The 21,309-nt window shown below is 50.8% G+C and overlaps 1 protein-coding gene across 1 annotated transcript in view; it reads left to right on the forward strand.

Annotated features, from left to right (window-relative positions):
- Positions 1-14,746, forward strand: part of LOC148775898 (liprin-alpha-1-like) — a 75,923-nt gene extending 61,177 nt beyond the window's left edge. The window contains exons 7-11 of the mRNA XM_088842833.1: positions 3,769-3,900; positions 5,388-5,611; positions 7,381-7,591; positions 12,800-12,969; positions 14,279-14,746. Of these exons, the coding sequence (XP_088698959.1) occupies positions 3,769-3,900; positions 5,388-5,611; positions 7,381-7,591; positions 12,800-12,969; positions 14,279-14,327 (786 nt within the window). The 3' untranslated portion in view covers positions 14,328-14,746. The remainder of the gene's footprint in view (positions 1-3,768; positions 3,901-5,387; positions 5,612-7,380; positions 7,592-12,799; positions 12,970-14,278) is intronic.
- The last annotated feature ends 6,563 nt before the right edge of the window (positions 14,747-21,309 follow it).

A 21,309-nucleotide genomic window follows, 5' to 3' on the forward strand; every position in this document is an offset into this window, starting at 1 on the left:
GTGACTGCAACTTCCAGGTTTGAATTATGTGGAACTTGGTTTAACAATTTTGTGGAATTCCTCTCCTGACTCCCTTGTTTTACTTGAGCGTGACTCTGTTGGCTTGTTAGCGTTTTTACTGAAAGAGCAGAGAGCAGCAGGGAACTTCAGGGCAGCGGGCTGCCTGTTGAGAACTGGGTCACTGTGACAAGAGGCAGGGTTAGAGTTCCGGTCTGGTTAGGGATTGTCCTTCCTATGCTTTGGTGAGCCTTACTCGCTCCTGTTCCCGTGTGGTCTCAGATAATCAGGACTTAACCAGGAAAACCAAATCTGGCTTCTCTCAAAAAAAGTGAGTCGGGCCGGTGTGTGCCAAAGTGTATCATTGGCTCCACCACAAAAATAAAGCACTAGGAAGTCATTGAAATATATGAGGTGGAACACGTTCAGTTCAGTTGTTCAGTCGTGTCCGACTCTTTGCGACCCCATGAATCACAGCACACCAGGCCTCCCTGTCCATCACCAACTCCCGGAGTTCACTCAAACTCATGTCCATCGAGTTGGTGATGCCATCCAGCCATCTCATTCTCTGTCGTCCCCGTCTCCTCCCACCCCCAATCCCTCCCAGCATCAGACTCTTTTCCAGTGAGTCAACTCGTCGCATGAGGTGGCCAGAGTATTGGAGTTTCAGCTTTAGCATCAGTCCTTCCAATGAACCCCCAGAACTGATCTCCTTGAGAATGGACTGGTTGGATCTCCTTGCAGTCCAAGGGACTCTCAAGAGTCTTCTCCAGCACCACAGTTCAAAAGCATCAATTCTTCGGTGCTCAGCTTTCTTCCCAGTCCAACTCTCACATCCATACATGACCACGGGAAAAACCATAGCCTTGACTAGACAGACCTTGGTTGGCAAAGTAATGTCTCTGCTTTTTAATGTGCTATCTAGGTTGGTCATAACTTTCCTTCCAAGGAGTAAGCAGCTTTTAATTTCCTGGCTGCAATCAGCATCTGCAGTGATTTTGGAGCCCAAAAAAATAAAGTCTGACACTGTTTCCACTGTTTCCCCATCTATTTCCCATGAAGTGATGGGACCAGATGCCATGATCTTCATTTTCTGAATGTTGAGCTTCAAGCCAACCTTTTCACTCTCCTCTTTCACTTTCATCAAGAGGCCTTTGAGTTCCTCTTCACTTTCTGCCATAAGGGTGGTGTCATCTGCATATCTGAGGTTATTGATATTTCTCCTGGCAATCTTGATTCCAGCTTGTGCTTCTCCCAGCCCAGCGTTCCTCATGATGTACTCTGCATAGAAGTTAAATAAGCAAGGTGACAATATACAGCCTTGATGTACTCCTTTTCCTATTTGGAACCAGTCTGTTGTTCCATGTCCAGTTCTGACTGTTGCTTCCTGACCTGCATACAGGTTTCTCAGGAGGCAGGTCAGGTGGTCTGGTATTCCCATCTCTTTCAGAATTTTCCACAGTTTATTGTGATCCACACAGTCAAAGGCTTTGGCATTGGCCCCACCACAAAAATAAAGCACTAGAAAGTCATTGAAATGTATGAGGTGGAGCGCATTATGATATACAAAATAGTGGCTGCCAAAGGCAGATCAGAAAATACTACGTACCATATGCTATTGTTTTCTGAGGATTTTAAAGCCTCACGTGTCAGTACTGTCCCCAGCATGCCTGTGTTCTTGGGCCTGGACTGCAGAGCCTCAGACGTGGGCTCCCAGCGGGCAGTGGTTCTGACTCCCATGGTGAGACCCACGGTGAGGCGCCCTCCCCGCTTAGGCAGAGAGCTCAATGTCTTCCGATCAGGGGTGCACTTCCTTACTTGCAGAACAGCTGCTCAGAGGCTGTTGAGCTCGGGATGCTGTTTATGACTAAGCCAGTTCAAAGTAAACTTTTGTTTTGCTTTAAAAATATTTGAATGCCGATGCCTTACTGTGGAAGCTGTGAGAGGTTTTGTTTCCTTGGGCACAAAAATCACTGCAGACGGTGACTACAGCCATGAGATTCAAAAATGCTTGCTCCTTGGAAAGCTATGACAAACCTAGACAGCATATTGAGAAGTAGAGATATCACTTTGCGACAAAGGTCCATATAGTCAAAGCTGTCGTTTTTCCAGTAGTTACGTATGGGTGTGAGAATTGGACCATAAAGAAGGCTGAGCACTGAAGAATTGATGCTTTCGAACTGTGTTGCTGGAGACGACTTTGTTTTAACAGAAAATAACCTGTTTTTTAATTTTTTAAGGTGGAAAATTTCAAACATGCACAAAAGTGGTATAATCATATACCACTTCTATAATATAGTATAATAAATACCCATGACCCATCAATTAGCCTCAGCAATTTCTAACACAGGGCCAGTCTCAAATAGATCATTCTTTTATCTTCTCTCCATTTTTTTTTTTATACAGTAGGTCCTAAAACAGCTTTTTAAACCATAAGGTTGATGCTCATTTTATAAAACACAGACTTGCCAACTTTGTTATTACATTTAAAAATTGCTTGAGGTAATTATTTCCAGTTTTTTAATATGAATTTTCATATTGGAAAAGACCCTGTTGCCGGGAAAGATTGAAGGCAGGAAGAGAGTGGGTGACAGAGGATGAGATGATTGGACGGCATCACCAACTCAATGGACATGAGTTTGAGCAAGTTCTGGGAGTTGGTGATGGACAGGGAAGCCTGGCATGCTGCAGTCCATGGGGCTGCACAGTCAGACACGACTGAGCAAGTGAACTGAACTGAATATGAATTATCATTGGGAGAAAAGCTATGACCAACCTAGACAGCATATTAAAAAGCAGAGACATTATTTTGCAGCTATGGTTTTTCCAGTAGTCATGTATGGATGTGAGAGTTGGACCGTAAAGAAGGCTGAGCACCAAAGAATCAATGCTTTTGAACTGAGGTGTTGGAGAAGACTCTTGAGAGTCCCCCTGGACTGCATGGAGATCAAACCGATCAATCCTAAAGGAAACCAGTCCTGAATATGCATTGGAAGGACTGATTCTGAGGCTGAAGCTTTAATACTTTGGCCACCTTATGCGAAGAACTGACAGATTGGAAAAGACCCTGATGCTAGGTAAGATCGAAGGCAGGAAGAGAAGGTGCGACAGAGGACCAGACGGTTGGATGCCATCACTGACCCGATGGATGTGAGTTTGAGCAACTTCTGGGAGATAGTGAAGGACAGGGAAGCCTGGCATGCTGCAGTCCATGGGGTCACAAAGAGTCAGACACGACTGAACAACAGCAATCATTACAAAGAATTTAAGTGATGTTGCATGTAAAGAAAAATATGTGAATGTCTATCTCCACTGGCTTTTTTCCCCAAAATGAATTTTCTCACCTTTTACTTTGTAAATTGAATTCATTTTACCCCCTAAACCAGACTCAAGCTTCTGTTTATATACTGGGAATTTCCTCTACCAACGTGTGTGTAAGCCGATCCCCTTTAAAGTCTGCTTGTTTCTGAGTGTCAATCTGCTTGCTCTCCGAGCTCCTCTGACAGGTAATGGCTGGTGACATTAAGGTCCCCCAGGTGCTCAGCCAAAGGGAAGCATTGGGAGTGACTTTTGACAGGTGAAGTCTCTGCCTCCCTCTGCACCTGTCCGTCTGCTCTGGTGATGCTCAAGAGCCCACCAGAGGTGGCCGTGGGAGGGGACCGCCTCGGGAACCAGGGCACAGGCTGCTCATGTCACGGCTCCCCGGTGCTTTTAAAAGAAGGACCGTACTTTGCTCTTGAAGTTTATGAGTTTTTGTTTTTCCTGTTTTAGGCAAGGCAGGGAGAAGACGTGAAGGAAGAACACAATAAACCCTTATCTGATACCGTGGATAAGTCTGTGTCCGAATCAGATGAGAGGCTTCAGCTTCATCTGAAGGAGAGAATGGCTGCTCTGGAGGATAAGGTGAGCCAGCCCCAGGGCCCCTTTACAAAGAGGCACATCTGGCAGGGCCTATCCCGGCCTGGTCTGTGTGTGGGGAAAAGCTCCAGGACAGGAGTTGGAAAACTGTTCCCAAGAGGGCCTCAGAGTGAATGTCTTTACTGGTTACGAATAATTGAGTAGCAGCATTTCATGCTAGTCAATAAGCGTGACAGCATCCACAGGCAGTGTGTAAAGGAACAGACGTAGACGTGTGCCCACAACCCTTACAGAAAGCATCAGTGAGCCGGATCCCCCGATGGCCCCAGTGTTAGCAGCCGCCGTGCTCGAACTTTGTTCTCGGTCCACCCTCACCCCTTCGTTTCTTTCTTAGAAGTTTATTTCTGGGGCTTTGCTGGCAGTCCAGGGGTTGAGAGCCCCCAGGGAGCTGCCCTGTGGGGCGGGGCACACTGCCTGCTTGCAGAGAGCTGGAGACCAGGCAGGGAGGGGGACAGTAGAGGCCGCTCCCAGGGAACTTTCAGAGACTCGCAGCAGGCGCTGCAGGGAGCCCTGGAGGAGGAATCTGCTGGTTCCCTTTGTGCGATTTGAAGGCGCGGGGGTGAATGGGGGTGAACCCATAGGCAGTTGGTTCGTTGGAGTGGAGCAGGAATGATGGCAGGTGGTCCTGGAGCCAGCGAAGGGGGTGGCCCTGCCCTGGGGAGGGGTCGTGATGAAGACAGGGGGTGAGGGCACTGGCCCCGGGGGACAGGGAGCCGGCAAGCCAGCATCTCGAGGCTGCCCCTCAGTTGCTTTGAGGTCATGTCTGGGAAAAGAAGGCAGGACCTGGGTGACAGTGGGGCAGGGGGGACATTTGCGGAGAGAAGGGTGTGAGGTGTGAGAGCGGGAGGGTGGCACGGGGCCCCGCAGGCACGCTCCCGTGCGTCTCTGATGACAGAGCCGCCCTTGCAGTGCGAGGGGCCGCCGCCCAGAACAGCTGAGGGCCTGTGCCCCGAGAGGAGAGCTGCGGCGGGGCTGGCCCTCCTGTCCGCTGGCTGCCCCTGCTCTCTCCTGTCTGTGGGAGTTCAGACCAGCCTGGAAAACGGAGGGCTGGGAACCTGCGAGGACGGCCCTCCTCGGTGAACCAGTATAAGTGATGACAGCTGAGGTGGACCCAGCGGCTGTGGAGCTGAAGGATTGCTTTTCCTTATTTTCCTTCAGCCTGGCTGATGGGGGCATGGATGTATTTTTTTTAATGTTTGCTTTCTGTCCCTGACTCCATCAGCCCTCGCTTGTGAATAACCTCATAGGATTGCCTTCTGTCCACGCTAAGAGCTGAGTGTCACCAGGCCATATGGGAACTGAATTCTCCTCCTGCCCGTTTCTTCAGTACTGCTCGCTTAAGAGATGCCAGTGTCTCCTAAGCATGGCCCATTTATCCTCAGTCAGGGCTTCCATGTAAAATTGTGTTCAGTTCCTGATAGACTTGAGCTGCCCTGAATGTCGCTGACGAGACGTGGTCCTCTCTTGCCCAGGTGCAGACCCTGAAGGAACAGGGCTGGGATCGCGCGCAGCAAGCCAGCGTGCTGGCCAACATGGCCCAGGCGTTCGAGAGTGACGAGGGCGTGTCTGACGGCGAGGGCGACGGGGTCACCCTCTTCAGCTCGGCCACTCAGCTGTCACCGAGAGGGCAGGACGATGCCGAGACTCCGACTGTGATGCTTCAGGGGCAGCTGGACGCCATCAACGAAGAGATCTGGTGGGTGCGCCTGATGCCAGCTCCCCGGAAAATCGGTTTCTCTGGGGAACTGTCTTCTCCTTAGAGAAGTCTGAGTGTTCCATAGTAAGAAAACTGACTTCAGGTCTGCCTCAAGAATTTTCAGTTCCAAGATTGCCCTTGATTCTAGAGCTCAGTCAGCCAGGGCGTTCTGTCCACAGTGTGGTGTCAGCACTCTGCAGGGGGGGGGCGTTGTGGGGTGTCCCCCCCTCAGCTCTGAGCCCCAAGTTGGGTGAGGTGCCGAGGCGGTGTCCCCTGCGGCCCGTGCACCCTGCAGCACTGAGGGCGCGCCCTCATGTGTCGCTCAGAGACTCCCACGTTCTGGTGAAAAGCCGCCTGTATCAGAAAAGCTGGGGTTTTGGGGTTGGCAAATTCCCACTCAGATCTTCATTTTCCTTTTTAACTTAATACAGTGTGAAGATTGGCTTGTGGGAAGACAGTGGTCCAAGGACATGTGTTTGAGTTTTTCTCATCTCATCAGTAGATTTAAGATGTTTTCTTTAGACACGGTCTTGGCAGTTATAAAAATTTACAAAAGGGGACAGAATCCAAAGGCCCGCCTCGTGGTGAGCAGGGGGCCTTGGGTCTGGGTACAGCCGGGTGGCTGGGGGCCCCGAGGCCTGCCTGGTGCCACACCCGCACAGCGGTTCCCCTGTCCCAAGTCCACGTCCTGCACAGGACCCGGCAGAGCTGCTGCTCAGGTTGTTCTCATCACGTCAGCTGAGGCCGAGGTGCCCGTCCCTGTCAGCCGAGCGTGGGGGGACTAGGGGAAAGGCAGGGGATGGACGGCACAACCAGCAAACGCAGGTGGTGCTGCCTGCACTTTTGACGCCATAGACAGACTGCTTTGTAGGCCGTGTTTGAGCACAGACGAGCTCAGAAAGATTGTCTTTCCCCTTCCCCGCAGGAAATATGGAACGGTTATATATTCTTATTTTTATAGCAAGTTGTCAGGTAAAAGTGATTTTTCCTTGACTTGATGTAAATGGTAAATTCTGTCCATCAACTTATCAACAGTGAAAAACTTTCAAGATGTATAAGTAGAAGTGAAACTGGAGAGTTTAGTTCCTGTAAGAATCTTGTATTTTAATTTGAAAATCATTTTATTTGCATAATCGAGTATTTAAACTGCTGTATAACATCTTCCATGACACATTAGGGGAGAAGAGCAGTAATCGTGAATTCTAGGTTAATGCGGCCCATTGACATGAATCCAGAAACTCACACAAAGCTGGGGGAGAACCTCATCAAGTGATGCGTTTGTACATATACAACCTCAAAAAAAAAGAAAGATCAACTCAGCACTTCATCTGGTCTGCAGACTTGTGTTTAGAAACTCCAGCTTGTTCGTGAATCGCTGTTTTGATTGTACAGAGTTCCCGACTCCCAGTGGAAAAGACTTGAGGCACTGACGTGCATCTCTGCCCTGAGAGCAGGGAAAAGGTAGAGGTTGTCAACTTCAGGTATCTCCTCACAGGGAGAGAGTCGCCACCCAGGCCCCGTCAGAATGTTAGAGTAAATAAGTGCAATCAAACGTGAATGATCAGGGGCCACTTTGTGAGACTCAGTGCTAAGTTATTCTAAGTTTGAGAATATTCAAAAGAGGGAAAGTTGAACCTTTTTGCTGAGATGTTAATTGAGCAACTGTTCCTGGAATTTGCTAATCGTGACACAGAATGCCAGCCCAAATGTGTTGTCCAGACACACTCCTCTGCTGACAAAGGCAGGTGACGGGTTTTATTCTATTTTAGGTTGATCGAAGAGAAGAACACAGAGCAGTCGGCCAAGGAGACTGAGAGCAGGGTGGACAGGGGGAGCTTAGGCAACCTCCGTCGTTGTAAAACGATGAGCTCCCTCAGCCTGTATCCCGGCTCCAGCTCGCCCAGCAGTGGGCGCTCCAAGCCCCAAAGGAGGCGGCACAGCCCGCCGCAGGAAGTAGACAAGCTGGGCATCACGACTGGGGTATGTGTCTGCCTCCTCCCTGCCGCGTCCCTCCCCCAGCACATTGGTTTTCTTTTGTTTGTTTGTTTTTTCTCTTTTTACCCAGAAGAAAATCAGGTACATTTGCTATGCTCAGAGGTCTAAGATTTTTAAAACTTCCTAGCCTTTAATCATTCCATAATGGCACAGTGACAAATTCAGTTCAGTTCAGTTCTGGACCACTGGCTTAGCACGTCATCGTGAACTCAGCCAGAGCCTGCCTCTGTAACATTGGGCCTGGCCTGTGCTGGGCACAGCAGCTGCAGGGAAGTTTCTGTTCTCAGGGAGCAGACAGCTTCGTGAAAGTTACCATAGGCAGCTCTCATGGCGTGTGAAAACCGTGCCGCACATTTTCCACTGGGGATGCCTGGCTGCAGGGTGCAGGGCATGCGGTGGGAAGAAAACCCAAGAATCTAAACTGGTCTGCTTGCTGATGGGCCTGGCCGTGCGCTCAGGCCAGCTCTATGTGTGAAACCGGGTTAAAAGCCGGGGGCCCCAGGGAAGAAGTCGGGCTTCCTCACTCTTCCGAGTCTAAAAACAGGATGACGTCCTAGGGCTTTTGGTGACAGAGTGTGTGGCTCTAAAGCACATGTCCCAGCTTGCTTTCATGTTTAGCTTAAGTTTTGTGAGTGCGTTGCTGTTTACCCCATGAAATCACGTGTACAACACTCTGCTTTGTAACTGCACTTGCATTATCACTGTTTCCGTTACCACTCATTTCATGTTAGCTATGTTGTTAGTCAGCATATAATTAAATTCACTGTGAATCATTTTAGCGGCATGTGAAGTGGTAACTAGTCCATGTTGTGGTCTTCTGACACGCTGTTTTTATAATTTGCATCATTGACTAAGTAGTTGAAATTTAAAATTCTTTGACGATTTCTCTGTGGTTTCATGCTTGATTTCTTTCCGAGTATTTGTAAAAGAACAGTTCTGTATATGTTTTCCTTGCTGTTGGACTTCTCTGACGGTGTGTCTGCTTTCGTTATTGGTTTTGATTTCCTGTCTCATCCTGCTGTCTGCTTAGTCGTTGTCAGTCAGGCAATGGTCAATCAGTCGTTGTCAATCAGCTGTCGTTTGCCCATCCATCTCCCCTCCCCCGTCCTCCCACTTGCTCTGGTCATAGCGGTGCTGTGGTCCACAGCGTGAGTCCCCTTAGTCGGGTTTGTGCTTTGTCTTCATGTCTCATTAAATGGTGTTTTTCCCCCATAGCAGTAAGTTTGAATTAGCGTATCACTAAGCAGTTACAGGAGAAGGCAATGGCACCCCCACTCCAGTACTCTCGCCTGGAAAATCCCATGGACGGAGGAGCCTGGTAGGCTTCAGTGCATGGGGTCGCGAAGAGTCGGACACGACTGAGCGACTTCACTTTCCGTTTTCACTTCCATGCATTGGAGAAGGAAATGGCAACCCACTCCAGTGTTCTTGCCTGGAGAATCCCAGGGACGGGGGAGCCTGGTGGGCTGCCATCTATGGGGTCGCACAGAGGGGACACGACGGAAGCGACTTAGCAGCAGCAGCAGCAGCATGCAGTTATAAGCGTAATGTAGATGGATCCTAAACTACATAACGTGTGTAATTCATAAATGAGATGATCCTTACATAAAGAAATGACCCTCTTAAGTGTAGATTTAATGGACTTTTGACACAATATCCTTTCTGTGTAGGTGCTTGTATTTAAGACTCTCAATCTCATCAGCTTTTGCACAGTTAATGTCTCTCTTAGACTTTAAAAAAGTATCTTCTATGGCTAATAAAATGTAAAGACTGCACCTGCTATTATGCTAGCTTTCATTCTTACATATTTTCACAGGGAACCTGCTTTAATGAATTTATTTTGCGAAGTTTTAAATCAAATTCTTTGTAAGGATTTTACATTAATGTCCAGTAGGTGGTTAGATTTGTTCAATGTTGAAATAGGTATTATGGTAACTTTCTCATCAGTTAAATTACTGATTTAACGTTGAACATGTTTTTTGTTGAGAGAAACTCACTTATAGAGAAGTTTGGCTGAGAATAGACAGCTGTTAAGGCCCTTTATTGTACAGAATGCTGTGCTTTATTAAATCATGATGTTGTAATGGAATTGTATCTTCTGAGTAATAATTGATAGTGTTTCTCTAGTAAATCTTCAATAGCTTATTTAATTTCTGTGGTAAAAAAAAAATGTTCTGTTTCCAGTTACATGTTCTCTAAATCTTCATCTCACTTATATGTTTGCAGTCTTTTTTGCTTTACTGTCTTTGCCTATACTGATTCTTGAATTTTTAGCTTCAGAGTCGCAATAAATCTGGTTTCTCTTCATTTCTTTGCATGCATCTATCAGCCTAGTGATTTAAGGAAGCATCGTTGAAAGGTAAACTCCTTAGAACTTTAGCATGCCTTTGTTTCTCTGTGAAGTGTTAGATAGTCCTTATCGTTTAACGTGAATGAACACTATGTGGTTATGTACTGGTGAATAATTGATGTTTTAATGGAAGTAATGAAACTCACCCACCACGTAAAACATGCTGATGGTTCTGTTGGAAATAGGTCATTCGTTGGGACAATTGTAACAGTTTGCCTTTCTCCCACTTGTTTGCCTTCTAATCATCTCATGCTTATTTATAATAGACATAGTATCATTGGTTACTTTTTAAATTTTCTTTACTTATTCTTTTGGCCATGCTGCACAGCTTATGGGATCTTAGTTCCGCAACCAGGGATCAGACCAGTGTCCCGGCAGTGAAAGTGCCAAGTCCTAACCTCTGGACCACCGTGGAATTTATGCTCAGTGTTTTCTTAAAAGACGTGACTGTTAGATTTTCTTAAAAGACATAGATGTTAGATTTGCGGGAAGCCAATTTACTGACGGTGGGTAGCAGTGTGCAGGAGACTGTGTGCCGGGCACCGTGTCGAGTGCTTTGCGAGTCTGTCATCTCATCCCGCAGACACCCAGGTGAGGTCCAGGCTGCTGTTATCCCTATTCAGCAGACATGGACACTGAGGCTGAGAGAGGCTGGGCACCGTGCCCAGGCTCACACACACAGCAGTGTGGTGCGGACTGGTCTGATCAGAGCCTGGACGCGTACCCGTGGTGCCGTCCAGCCCGCTTTCCTCCTGAGGCTCTCGTGTCCATCACGGCATCCCTGATGGAAGGAGCATCAGGAGGGAGCTCGGTGCCGCTCCCCTCGGGTCACTTGGATGAGCCCCTGTTGTTGGAGTCCAGTGCCCCAAGGGCTGGCCTTCCTTGTCCCTCTCCTGCTCCCAGCCCTCTGACCGAGCACTCCTGGGGCCTTCCTGCAGGACTCGGGCAACCGCACTCTGGTTCAGGCAGCTCAGTGCCCGGGAGCCCTCCTGCTGGGCACAGCAGGGCAGCGCCGTCACCCTGGGGTTGGTGTCCTGGGTGTGCCGCTCTGTCAAACCTTAACATGGATCAGCCGTAGGCACCCATATGTCCTCTCCCTTTTGAACCTAACTCAAATCTCCCTCCCCATTCCACTGCTCTAGGTTGATACAAGATCATCTCTTAGTGAGACCTAGGGGTGCTTTATGGAAACCACAGTGAGCAAATTACACTCGAACTGTGTGTAAGCACTTCAGGGTGTAGCCCCCAGTCTGTGTGTTCCCGAGAAATACAAGCCAGACCCATGGTGTTCGAATGGAGGGGTTAGGTACCTTTTCTGTGTTTCTCTGGTCGTGATGGGTTCCAGTAACCTGCATCATCACTACAAATGCTCTTGGGTGGTGGCACAAGCGGTGTCCTTTCCTCCTTCAAACAGAAAGGTCTGGACGGCTTTGCTGAGAGGTTTCTTCTTACTCTCGAAACTGGTGCTTCTGAGCAGCGTCTGGCGATGAGCACAGTCTTTTCATCAGGGCAGTTCATGCCATGCAGGGTTCACGGTGCTGGCATCGCTCTGCCCTCCTGCCCGGCAGGGCCATCTTGTTGTTGGATTCCAGGGAGGGCAGAGCCCGGCTGCAGGGAGGCTCTGGTCCGGGGTCTCTGCACTCAGTCGGGTGCTCTCGCTGCCCCACAACCCTGCCTCTCTTGAACAAGACAGTCCTTTAAGATGGCATTAAGCTATAACAAGGGTTTATTTTGTACTTGGGGGAAAGCATAGCTAATAGATTTTCAAATAAGTTTCTGGTTATAATGTAAAGCCTGTGAGATTGCCTTTTACGACAGTCTTTTGTTACCCAATTTTACACTTACCTCATTCCCTCAGCCGCCAGCTATCCGGGAAGAGGTAGGAGGCATCGAAGGCAAAACCTCGACCCCTGCCCCACCGCGGTCCCTTCGGCTGGACCGGCTGCACACGGGGTCGCTGCGCACAGCCAGCCACGAGGCAATCAGGGACGCCTGCAAGTAAGGGGCCTGTGCGCCTCGGCATCAGTTTCAGGAGCCCTGCGCCTCTTGTCTTGAAAGAGTTGCAAGGATGATTTTACATGAATCCCACTGGGTTCGGTGCCTGGGTTTAGTGGTGGACTTCAGGTGCTGGGGGAGGAGAGCTCAGTGACCTCAGTGATTTTAGGAAACGTCCGTCTCGATGGATTGACTCCTGTGGGAGCTTTCCTCCTGCTCTTGCTAGAGGTCTGCCCAGCCCGGGGCGCGTTCCTGCCGGTGGCGGCCCCTTGCCTCTCGGGTTCACTCTTGAGGGTCCCTCCCTTTTCCTCAAGGGTCTCCTCTCAGGAGACTCTGTCCACTCCCGTGACTGACACTGTCCTCACTCAGACGACCACCTGCTGAACTCCCGTCCTGAGCCAGGCAGCGCTCGATGGAGGGCACGTGTGGTCACCTGACCAGCAGCCCTGCATGGTGACCGTCGCTCTCCTGCCACTGCCAGGGGCAGTCACCATGCGGGAGGCAGGGGGACTGCCCAGAGCGGGGGAGCTCGCCTTCCCTGGGAGTGTCGTCACCTGCCGAGCAGCGACCCTGAGGGAAGGTTGGAGCGCCCTCTGCACCAGCTGGCCTGGAGTCAAGCCCTCCTTGGGCGAGAGCTAGAGGCAGGGAATTGCAGCTTTCCCGGGTGGTTGTCTGTGGCCAGGAGTCTGCATTGCTCGTGTGGAGTGTGCTTGGTGAAGGAGACTCCACGGTCTGCTGTGAGGTTGAGGCGCGGAGGTTGCTGGGTGCCCAGTTCTATCAGTAGGTCCTGTGGACGGGTGTATGTTTGCACGAGGGTGCTGGATAACGGTCGTTTTCTCTCCCTGAAGCTCGACAGGCTCCCAGGACAGCCCCGGGAGCAACCCCAGCAGCAGCAGCAGCCAGGACTTGCCACACAAAGCAGCAAAAAACAAAAGCATCAGGTACTCCATCAGCCGCATATTTCAAAAGAAGTAAAAGGGCCGGCCTGGACACCCCGGCAAGGAGGCATTCGGACCAGGTGGGTGCTTCACCGTTCGGAGTTAGGGGGCCTGCAGGCATGTCCCTTCTGCGTCTCCCCCGTCATCCCCAGGAGGCACCTGTCACTCACGCTGGGGGTCCTCCTGGGAGCAGGAGCGGAGGAGGCGTCTATCTTCTCGGTGGGTCTGAGATGATCTGATGAGTTAATGAGTGGTTGGGTGGATGGATGGATGAATTCGTCAGTGGATGGGTGGATAGATTAGTGAGTGGATAGATGGATGAACAGATGGCTGGCTGGATGGGTGGACGAAGGGAGCATGGAATGAATAAAGCAGATGTTTATACTCCAATGCTAGAAACATATTCTCCGAAATTGCTTGAGTAGGAGCTGGGCAATGGTTGTTTCCTCCAGAACAGTGACAGGTGTTTGGAAACGGCTAAGTGCTCATCAGTGAGGGGTGAGGTACAATCTGTGGACAGCCCACAAGGAAGAGCCCCCTCCTTCCTGCCACCGTCCCCACCCCCAGGAGCCTGTCAGGGGCTCTGCCTACAGCCCCCGTCCCACCCCACAGCCGCGCAGGTCCTCCTGGGGGCTCCTCAGCACACAGTGTCATCACCAGGCCCCCACCTCACTCGGCGCCATCTCCTGGAGGACAGGGTGTGTTCCTGCCTCTCCAGCCAGATATTTGCTGAGTGTCTTGTTTGTGCTGGGTGTGGGATGTACAGGGGTAAGTAACGCAGATGTGGTCTGGAGCACAGTTTAGGGACAAGAGGGGAAAAGGAGCAGGTTATTACATCTCTCCCTGTTATTCAGAAATACAGCACTGCGAGGGATGCTGCATTGACTGTGTACCAGATGCTGCGCGTGCCCCTCACCAAGCAGGGGCTGCCACCTCCCGATTTACAGAGGAGACATGGCCCCGCGGTTAGGGAGCGGTGAGGCAGATTCACACCCACGCAGTGGGACCGGGCACTTTGCCGAACCCCAGCCACCTCTCCGGTGGATGCAACAGGAATGAGATGGTTCTATGGCATCACTGATTCAATGGACGAGAGTTTTAGCAAACTCCAGGAAATAGTGAAAAGGACAGGAAAGCCTGGAGTGCTGCCGTCCATGGAGCGGCAAAGAGTCGGGCACAACTGAGCGACTGAACTAAAACCTGAGTGTGTGCTGAACTGCTTCAGTCGTGTCCGACACTCTGCAAGCCCAGGGACTGTAGCCCAGTAGCTCCTCTGTCCAGGGGATTCTCCAGGCAAGAATACTGGAGTGGGTTGTCATGCCCTCCTCCAGGGCATCTTCTTGACCCAGGGATCGAACCCACGTCTCTTGTTATCTCTTGCATTGGCAGGCAGGATCTTTACCACGAGTGCCACCTGGAAAGCCCCAGTGAACGCTGACAACTAGGAAATGCAGAAAATAAGGGCTGCTCCTAAGTTTTTTTTTTTTTTTTTTCACTGACATATTCAATTCTTTATTTTTTTTTTTTTAATTTCTAAAAAAGAATTTTATTAAAAAAGCACAAATGCAAAGAAATGAACAGAGGAAAATTTATGCGTCGAACCTGGACTGGTCACTTATGATAATATACATGCTACAATTCCATGCTCCTAAGTTAAACCAGAAGAGCAGCAAGCACAGGTTGTAAAGAGGGAAACGCAGGATGAGCGACAGCAGTGCTGACGGAAACAAGCAGGGATGCGCTAACCCACATAAAGAGAATACCTGTACCGTTCGGAAGAGGAACCCGTCAGCCCTCGGAGGGACAGTAGAACCAGAACGGAAACCGAGGCCATGGTCAGCAGTGCCCACCCACACGGCCCAAGTGGAGTAGTGTCACTCACCAGGCTTCCTGCGTCCACAGAGCTGCCGGCGGTAACATCTCTTGAGCGCTAGGCCGGGCAGCATCCCCTAGTGAGCTAACACATCACTGTTCTCCTTCCAGTGCTGCTGCGGGGCCCTCTGTGGGCGGCCAGGCTCATCCCCTGCCCTGCCACCCTCTGGGGCCCGGCTGTCCCCCGGGATCTTTTCAGCCCTTGATCTTGGGTGTTCCCAGCCCTCTGCCATGCAGGACTGGGACGCAACTCAGGTCTTGGGCTTGAGACATCAAGGAGACCGTGAATCTGGAAGGACACCGCCCTGGGGCCCGTGAGAGAGCAGGAAAGCAAAGCCCCTAGTCCAGCATCAGGCCCTCCCCCACCCTCGGGGAGGATGCAGAGCTGGGGAACGTGCCCTCAGCCACCACTGCCTCCTGCACAAGTGCCTCCTCTTCGCCTGTCCTTGACCTGAAAGGAACCCCAGCTGCTGCTGCTCCGCAGGTGATTCATAAAAATGCACCTCCTGCAAGAGCTATTGTCCTGCTGCACTGGGACTGCCTGAGTGTGCTAAGGAGTGTCAGAAAAGTGGGGATGCCACACCTCATACTGGAGGTGGAGGGCCTGATACTGGGAAGGGTCTGATGCCTGGGGAGGGTCTGAGGGTGGGGGTGGGCCTGATGCTGGACTAGGGTCTCATTTTGGGGGAGGGTCTGTGACGGGGTGTGCCTGACACTGTGGGATGGTCTGATTCTGGAGGAAGGTCTGATTTGGGGAACTTCTGATGCTGAGGGGAACGTCTTATGCAAGACTAGGGTCGGAAGCTGGGGAGGGCCTGTTGCTGGGCGAGTGTCTGATGCTGGACTAGGGTCTGATGCTTGGGGAGGGCCTGCTACTGGAATAGGGCCTGATGCTGGGGGAGGGTTTATGTTGGACTAGGGCCTGATATTTTGGGTAACCTCTGATGCTGGACTAAGGTCTGATGCTGGGGGAGTGCCTGACGCTGGGGCAGGGTCTAATGCCCCAGAAGGTCTGATTCTGGACTAGGTCCTGAAGCTGGGAGGGATGGTCTGATGCTGAGGGGGGAGGGAGTCTGATGCTGGGGGGGGCTTCTGATGCTGGACTAGGGTCTGATGCTGGGGGAGGGCGTGGTGCTGGACTAGGATCTGATGCTCGGGGAGGGCATGATGTTGGACTAAGGGCTGATGCTGGACTAGGATCTGATGCTGGGGGAGGGTCTGATGCAGGGGGAATGTCAGATGCTGGACTAGGGCCTGATGCTGGGGGATGGCCTGATGCTGGACTAGGGTCTGATGATGGGAGAGGACCTGCCCCCGGCAGATGCTGAAGTGATGGAGCCTCTTGGCTCCGGAGCCAAGGGCATGAACACCCCGTCGGTCGTCCTTTGGGGACACCTATGTCTTCGCCTTCTGGCCTTTCCATTGTATCCATCGACTTCTAACAGAATGCCCGTGTGATGACACGGGCTCCCATTACCAGCTCTGGTCTGTTCTCAGGGAGAGGACAGCTTACCCTCGGCACTCTTGATTGGCAGTGGGAAATTTTGCTTCAGTACTTTATTGAAAGAAAGCAATAAATAATACTGCAATAAAAAAAAGTTCAAAAGTAGACTGTTCGTACTTTGTCACATATTCAGGAAGTTCACAAAAGATTAATAGGAAAACAGAACAGTAAGAATGAATTGTACGAGTAAATTAAAGGCAGAACCCACATGTAAAGAGACATGCTGTCTCTGTCTACCGAGATCCAGCTGCATAATAAATATCACACCGTGATCTGAACGCATCTCTTGCTGGCTTTTTTAATGTGCCGCTGAAAAAGTAAAAGTTACATTTGCTACTTATACAATCCAGAATGGCTATGTCATTGCAATCTAAAAATGTACGCCTAGGTCCATTCTTTAAACATGTTTAGAAACAGATGTAAAAAGATGATTTACATACAAATAAGGCCTTTGTCAGAGCTGCACTACGCTGTCTTTCTGGGAAGTGGCACCTTCGCTGTCCAGCTGGATGGCTCCGCAGCAGGTGCAGGGCATCACGATTGGTCCCCGAAGAGTCTCACCGGAGAGGAGGGATCCGAGTCCAGAGACTAGGTTATCGGAGAGATTTTCATAGTCGTCTTCTAGTCATCCTTTCAGCCCAAATTTCATCAGAAGCTCACATTTAACACCCAGTACTTTTAAATCGCTTCGCGCTGCAGAGAAAAAGCATTTCTTGCCAGAAAAAGTACGGTTTAGGTCAGTCGTTAAAATCCAACAACCATTGGTTGGAATTAAGTTTGCTGATTTCAGAGTGATTGTTGGAGAGCTCGGTTACATTCTGGAAGGAGAATGCACACCGTGTCATGATGATTTTACAATCGCAGGAAAAGCCTTTCTCTCATGGTTTAACATGTAAAAATTAAACAAGAATAATTACAATAAATGCATCATTTACAAACGCCCTATATTTGTTCATAGGATTGATACAGACAAGCACTACAGTACATTCATTTGAAAGACTAAAATCAGGTATCAGAACACGAATTGATCTGAAAGGATATTTATAGCCTGAATATACAAGTAAGTAATTATATAAATGAAGTCATAAGTTTACATAAACATAAGAAACATGAAATTCTAAAATTATTTTCTCTATGGTATCCATGAGCTTTTCACTAATTAAAAACCCTGTCATAAAGTATCTTCGGGTCCATATAACAAGTATCAACAGATTAAAGATTGCATCGAGTTGAAAATGTAGTCTCTGTCGTATCCTGGACGCTGTCTAATCACCTGTAGAAGTAGTGTGGGTAAACTGGAAACACACAGACGAGTCAGTCCTGGGACGGCGGCTGGTGCCCGAGCCCCTGCCCCTCCAGACACACCCCCCCCCCAACCCCATTCAGGGCTTCAGGGGCTTTGAGAATTCAGAGAAACACGGAGGACCAAGCAGATGAAGGAGAGAACTCTGTGGCGGACTTTATTCTGACGTATAGCTAAAAGCTGCTGGTAACAATCCCCAAAACCCAATCCAGCTTTCTAGCTGAGAGAACAGGACAGAGCAGACAGCCTCCTGCCCTCAGAGCGGCTCGAGCAGAGCTGGGCCCCCGGGCCGGCCCCACCAGAGGACCGCCCAGAGCAGCACCTGCAAGGGAGGGTGGCCCCTCAGCGGCGGCCAAGCCCCAGCTGCCGGTGCACCTCCGTGAGAAACGCTGGCAGGGCAGCCTCGAGAACCCTGACGCCCTGGGCCCTGCTCCCTCCGAGACCGTGCACGCAGGGCATGGCCAGCAGCACTGCCGCTGTGGGAGGGACACCCGTGCGCACAGACGCGCGGGAGCCTCAGGCCAAGCTCTGACCAGTCCGGCACCAGCCATGCGCCAAGGTCACGTTCTCTGCTGCTGAGGGCTCTCGCCGGCCGACCTCCGGAGACCCGCTGACCCTCCACTCTCAGGGCGTGGCCTCCGTGCCCCCGCGGGACCAGGCCGGCCAGTACTCACCCCGAAGCTCAGCAGGAGCAAGTCCTGACTGCAGCGGAATCCAGTCTCTGCGTTCCCGCCATGCTGCCCGATCCCAGGAGCGCGGGAGGAAGCGTGCAAACACAGAGTGCGGCTAGCCGTGCAACGTCACACGGGGCACGAGGACACACTCACACCCGCAGCAGCGCCCACTCCTACTGAGGGTCTGGGGAACCTTCTAGAGGGAGGATGAGCCGAGGAGAGCGAGCCTGGCGGCTGCCATCTACAAACCCCTACCACCCGGGGGCGGGCGGTCACACTAGAGCAGCAACGGCACATTCGATGACAGAAACGCCGACATGGGGACAGCTACTCCACGTGAGCAGCTGCCACTGTTTCTCCCTGGTCTCTCATCCCCTCCTTTCCCTAATTAACAACTGCCTGAATCTGCCCAGTGGAACTCAGGGAAGGTCATGGAGGCTGAATGAAGGCCGTTAATCAAAGAAACGGGGACACAGGAAGCCCTGTGCTCAGGAGCCCCAGGGGGCCCAGCTGCGGTTTGCTCATCCTGTCATCCTATTCTGGGCCGCTCTTCCCTTTTCCATCCCCTGGTACATCTCACTGTCAGGGCACCGACCATGACACCCTTTCTCCGGGTTCAACCACAGCAGGGTCGAAGGGCTGCAGCTTCTCAGCCTCCCCTCTGCTGGCTCCTTCACCACACAGGACAGGGGCTGTGTGCACCCTGCTTGTTTACTACGGCTGGAGACCACAGGTGGTGTGTTTGCTCGTGTGCTCACCCCTTTCGCTTCGGGACAGGTTTGGGGGGGTACTGGAGGAGCCCACCACAAGGCGCCCTGGAGGTGGGGCATCAAGGCCCGGACAGAAGGATAGGTTCTTCCAAAATTGCTGGGGATGGGGGATGGGGCAATTTCAGGGCCTCCTCCTCCTGACACTTGGGAGTCTGTTCTTGGTTTTACTTTGCGTGTTTGTTGCAGGCTTCCCCTTTCTCTGTGAGCACTTTCTGAGCCCCCTTCCGCTGTCCCTAGACCCTAGGAGAAAGCCTGGCGAAGGCGGGGACAAACAGATCATTTACTCTCTGTATATCTTTGGTCGAGTTATTAACTCGTCTACACTTCGGTTTCAGAAAAACATCTATTTCTGCTTCATTGACTATGCCAAAGCCTTTGACTGTGTGGATCACAATAAACTGTGGAACATTCTGAAAGAGATGGGAATCCCAGACCACCTGACCTGCCTCTTGAGAAACCTGTATGCAGGTCAGGAAGCAACAGTTAGAACTGGACATGGAACAACAGACTGGTTCCAAATAGGAAAAGGTGTACGTCAAGGTTGTATATTGTCACCTTGCTTATTTAACTTATATGCAGAGTACATCATGAGGAACGCTGGGCTGGAAGAAGCACAAGCTGAAATCAAGATTGATGGGAGAAATATCAATAACCTCAGATATGCAGATGACACTACCCTTATGGCAGAAAGTGAAGAGGAACTCAAAAGCCTCTTGATGAAGGTGAAGGAGGAGAGTGAAAAGGTTGGTTTGAAACTCAACATTCAGAAAACAAAGATCATGGCATCTGGTCCCATCACTTCATGGGAAATAGATGGAAAAACAGTGGAAACAGTGTCAGACTTTGTTTTTTTGGGCTCCAAAATCACTGCAGATGCCGATTGCAGCCATGAAATTAAAAGACGCTTGCTCCTTGGAAGGAAAGTTATGACCAACCTTGATAGTATATTAAAAAGCAGAGACATTACTTTGCCAACCAAGGTCCGTCTAGTCAAGGCAATGGTTTTTCCCGTGGTCATGTATGGATGTGAGAGTTGGACTGTGAAGAAGGCTGATCGCCGAAGAATCGATGCTTTTGAACTGTGGTGTTGGAGAAGAGTCTTGAGAGTCCCTTATACTGCAAGGAGATCCAACCAGTCCATTCTAGAGGAGATCAATCCTGGATGTTCATTGGAGGTACTGATGCTAAAGCTGAAACTGCAATACTTTGGCCACCTCATGCGACGAGTTGACTCACTGGAAAAGACTCTGATGCTGGGAAAGGTTGGGGGCGGGAGGAGAAGGGGACGACGGAGAATGAGATGGCTGGATGGCATCACCGACTCTGTGGACATGAGTTTGAGTGTACTCCGGGAGTTGGTGATGGACAGGGAGGCCTGGCGTGCTGTGATTCATGGGGTCGCGGAGAGTCGGACACGACTGAGCGACTGAACTGACTGAACTGACACTTCGGTTTCCTTTCTAGGAACAGGCCAGAAACTCCTAGCTCCTGGGACATCCCAGAGGATGAAAGGAGGCAACCAGTTGACAGCCCATCGCCAATCCTGGCACCAGCACATAAAGAAAGCAATGCCTTCTCTCTGTTCTCCCAAATGTCAGGCCCCAGAGTTTCCTCCCTTATGATACTCGGCCCCCACCCCTACCCCCAGCCCAGGAGAGGTATTCAGCTCAGCTCAGCGTCAGGAGACATGGGGGCAGGTGAGGGAAATTGACGGTGATTTTCCACTAGCTGTTCAGCACTGTGCTGGATATTTTAGGCATTGCTAGATATTTCAGGTGTTATTTCGTTATTAGGCAGAAAGCACACAAAAAACTGTAATGACTCAGGCCTGCCTTGAACTTTCCTGCCTTCTGTGTGGCAGATTTCAGAGACTCAGGCCCTGGATTTCTCGTCCTCTGAGCCTGGCCACTGGGTGAGACCTGGTCCCCACTTCCCCTTTCCTGGCTGGCCCTGCAGGCCAGCACACAGACCCCTTTTTCAAAGTTTCACAGACAGACTGACAAAGGATGTAACACAAGTTTCAGAATCTCACAGGGCTCTGTGACTGCGGTCTGGATTCTGCCCCCTTTTAAGAGCTGGTTCTGAGACCCCCTTGACCTCTTGCCTGTTGCAACCATGCCTGGGGCTGGGGGTCTGCAGTCTCCTGTTTCTTTTCCAACCTGCCCCCAACTCACCCCTGGCCGCAGAGTGTTCAGGCCACAGAGTGTTCAGGCCACAGAAAGAGGGACCTTAGGACCTCCTGAGGCATTCGCGAGGAAATCCCCTTGGGGAATTTTCTCAAAATGGGATTTGGAAAT

This window comes from Moschus berezovskii, chromosome 13 (genome assembly GCF_049115385.1).
Source record: "Moschus berezovskii isolate FMDL1 chromosome 13, NW_MosBer_1.0, whole genome shotgun sequence".
NCBI classification, from domain to species: Eukaryota; Metazoa; Chordata; class Mammalia; order Artiodactyla; family Moschidae; genus Moschus; species Moschus berezovskii.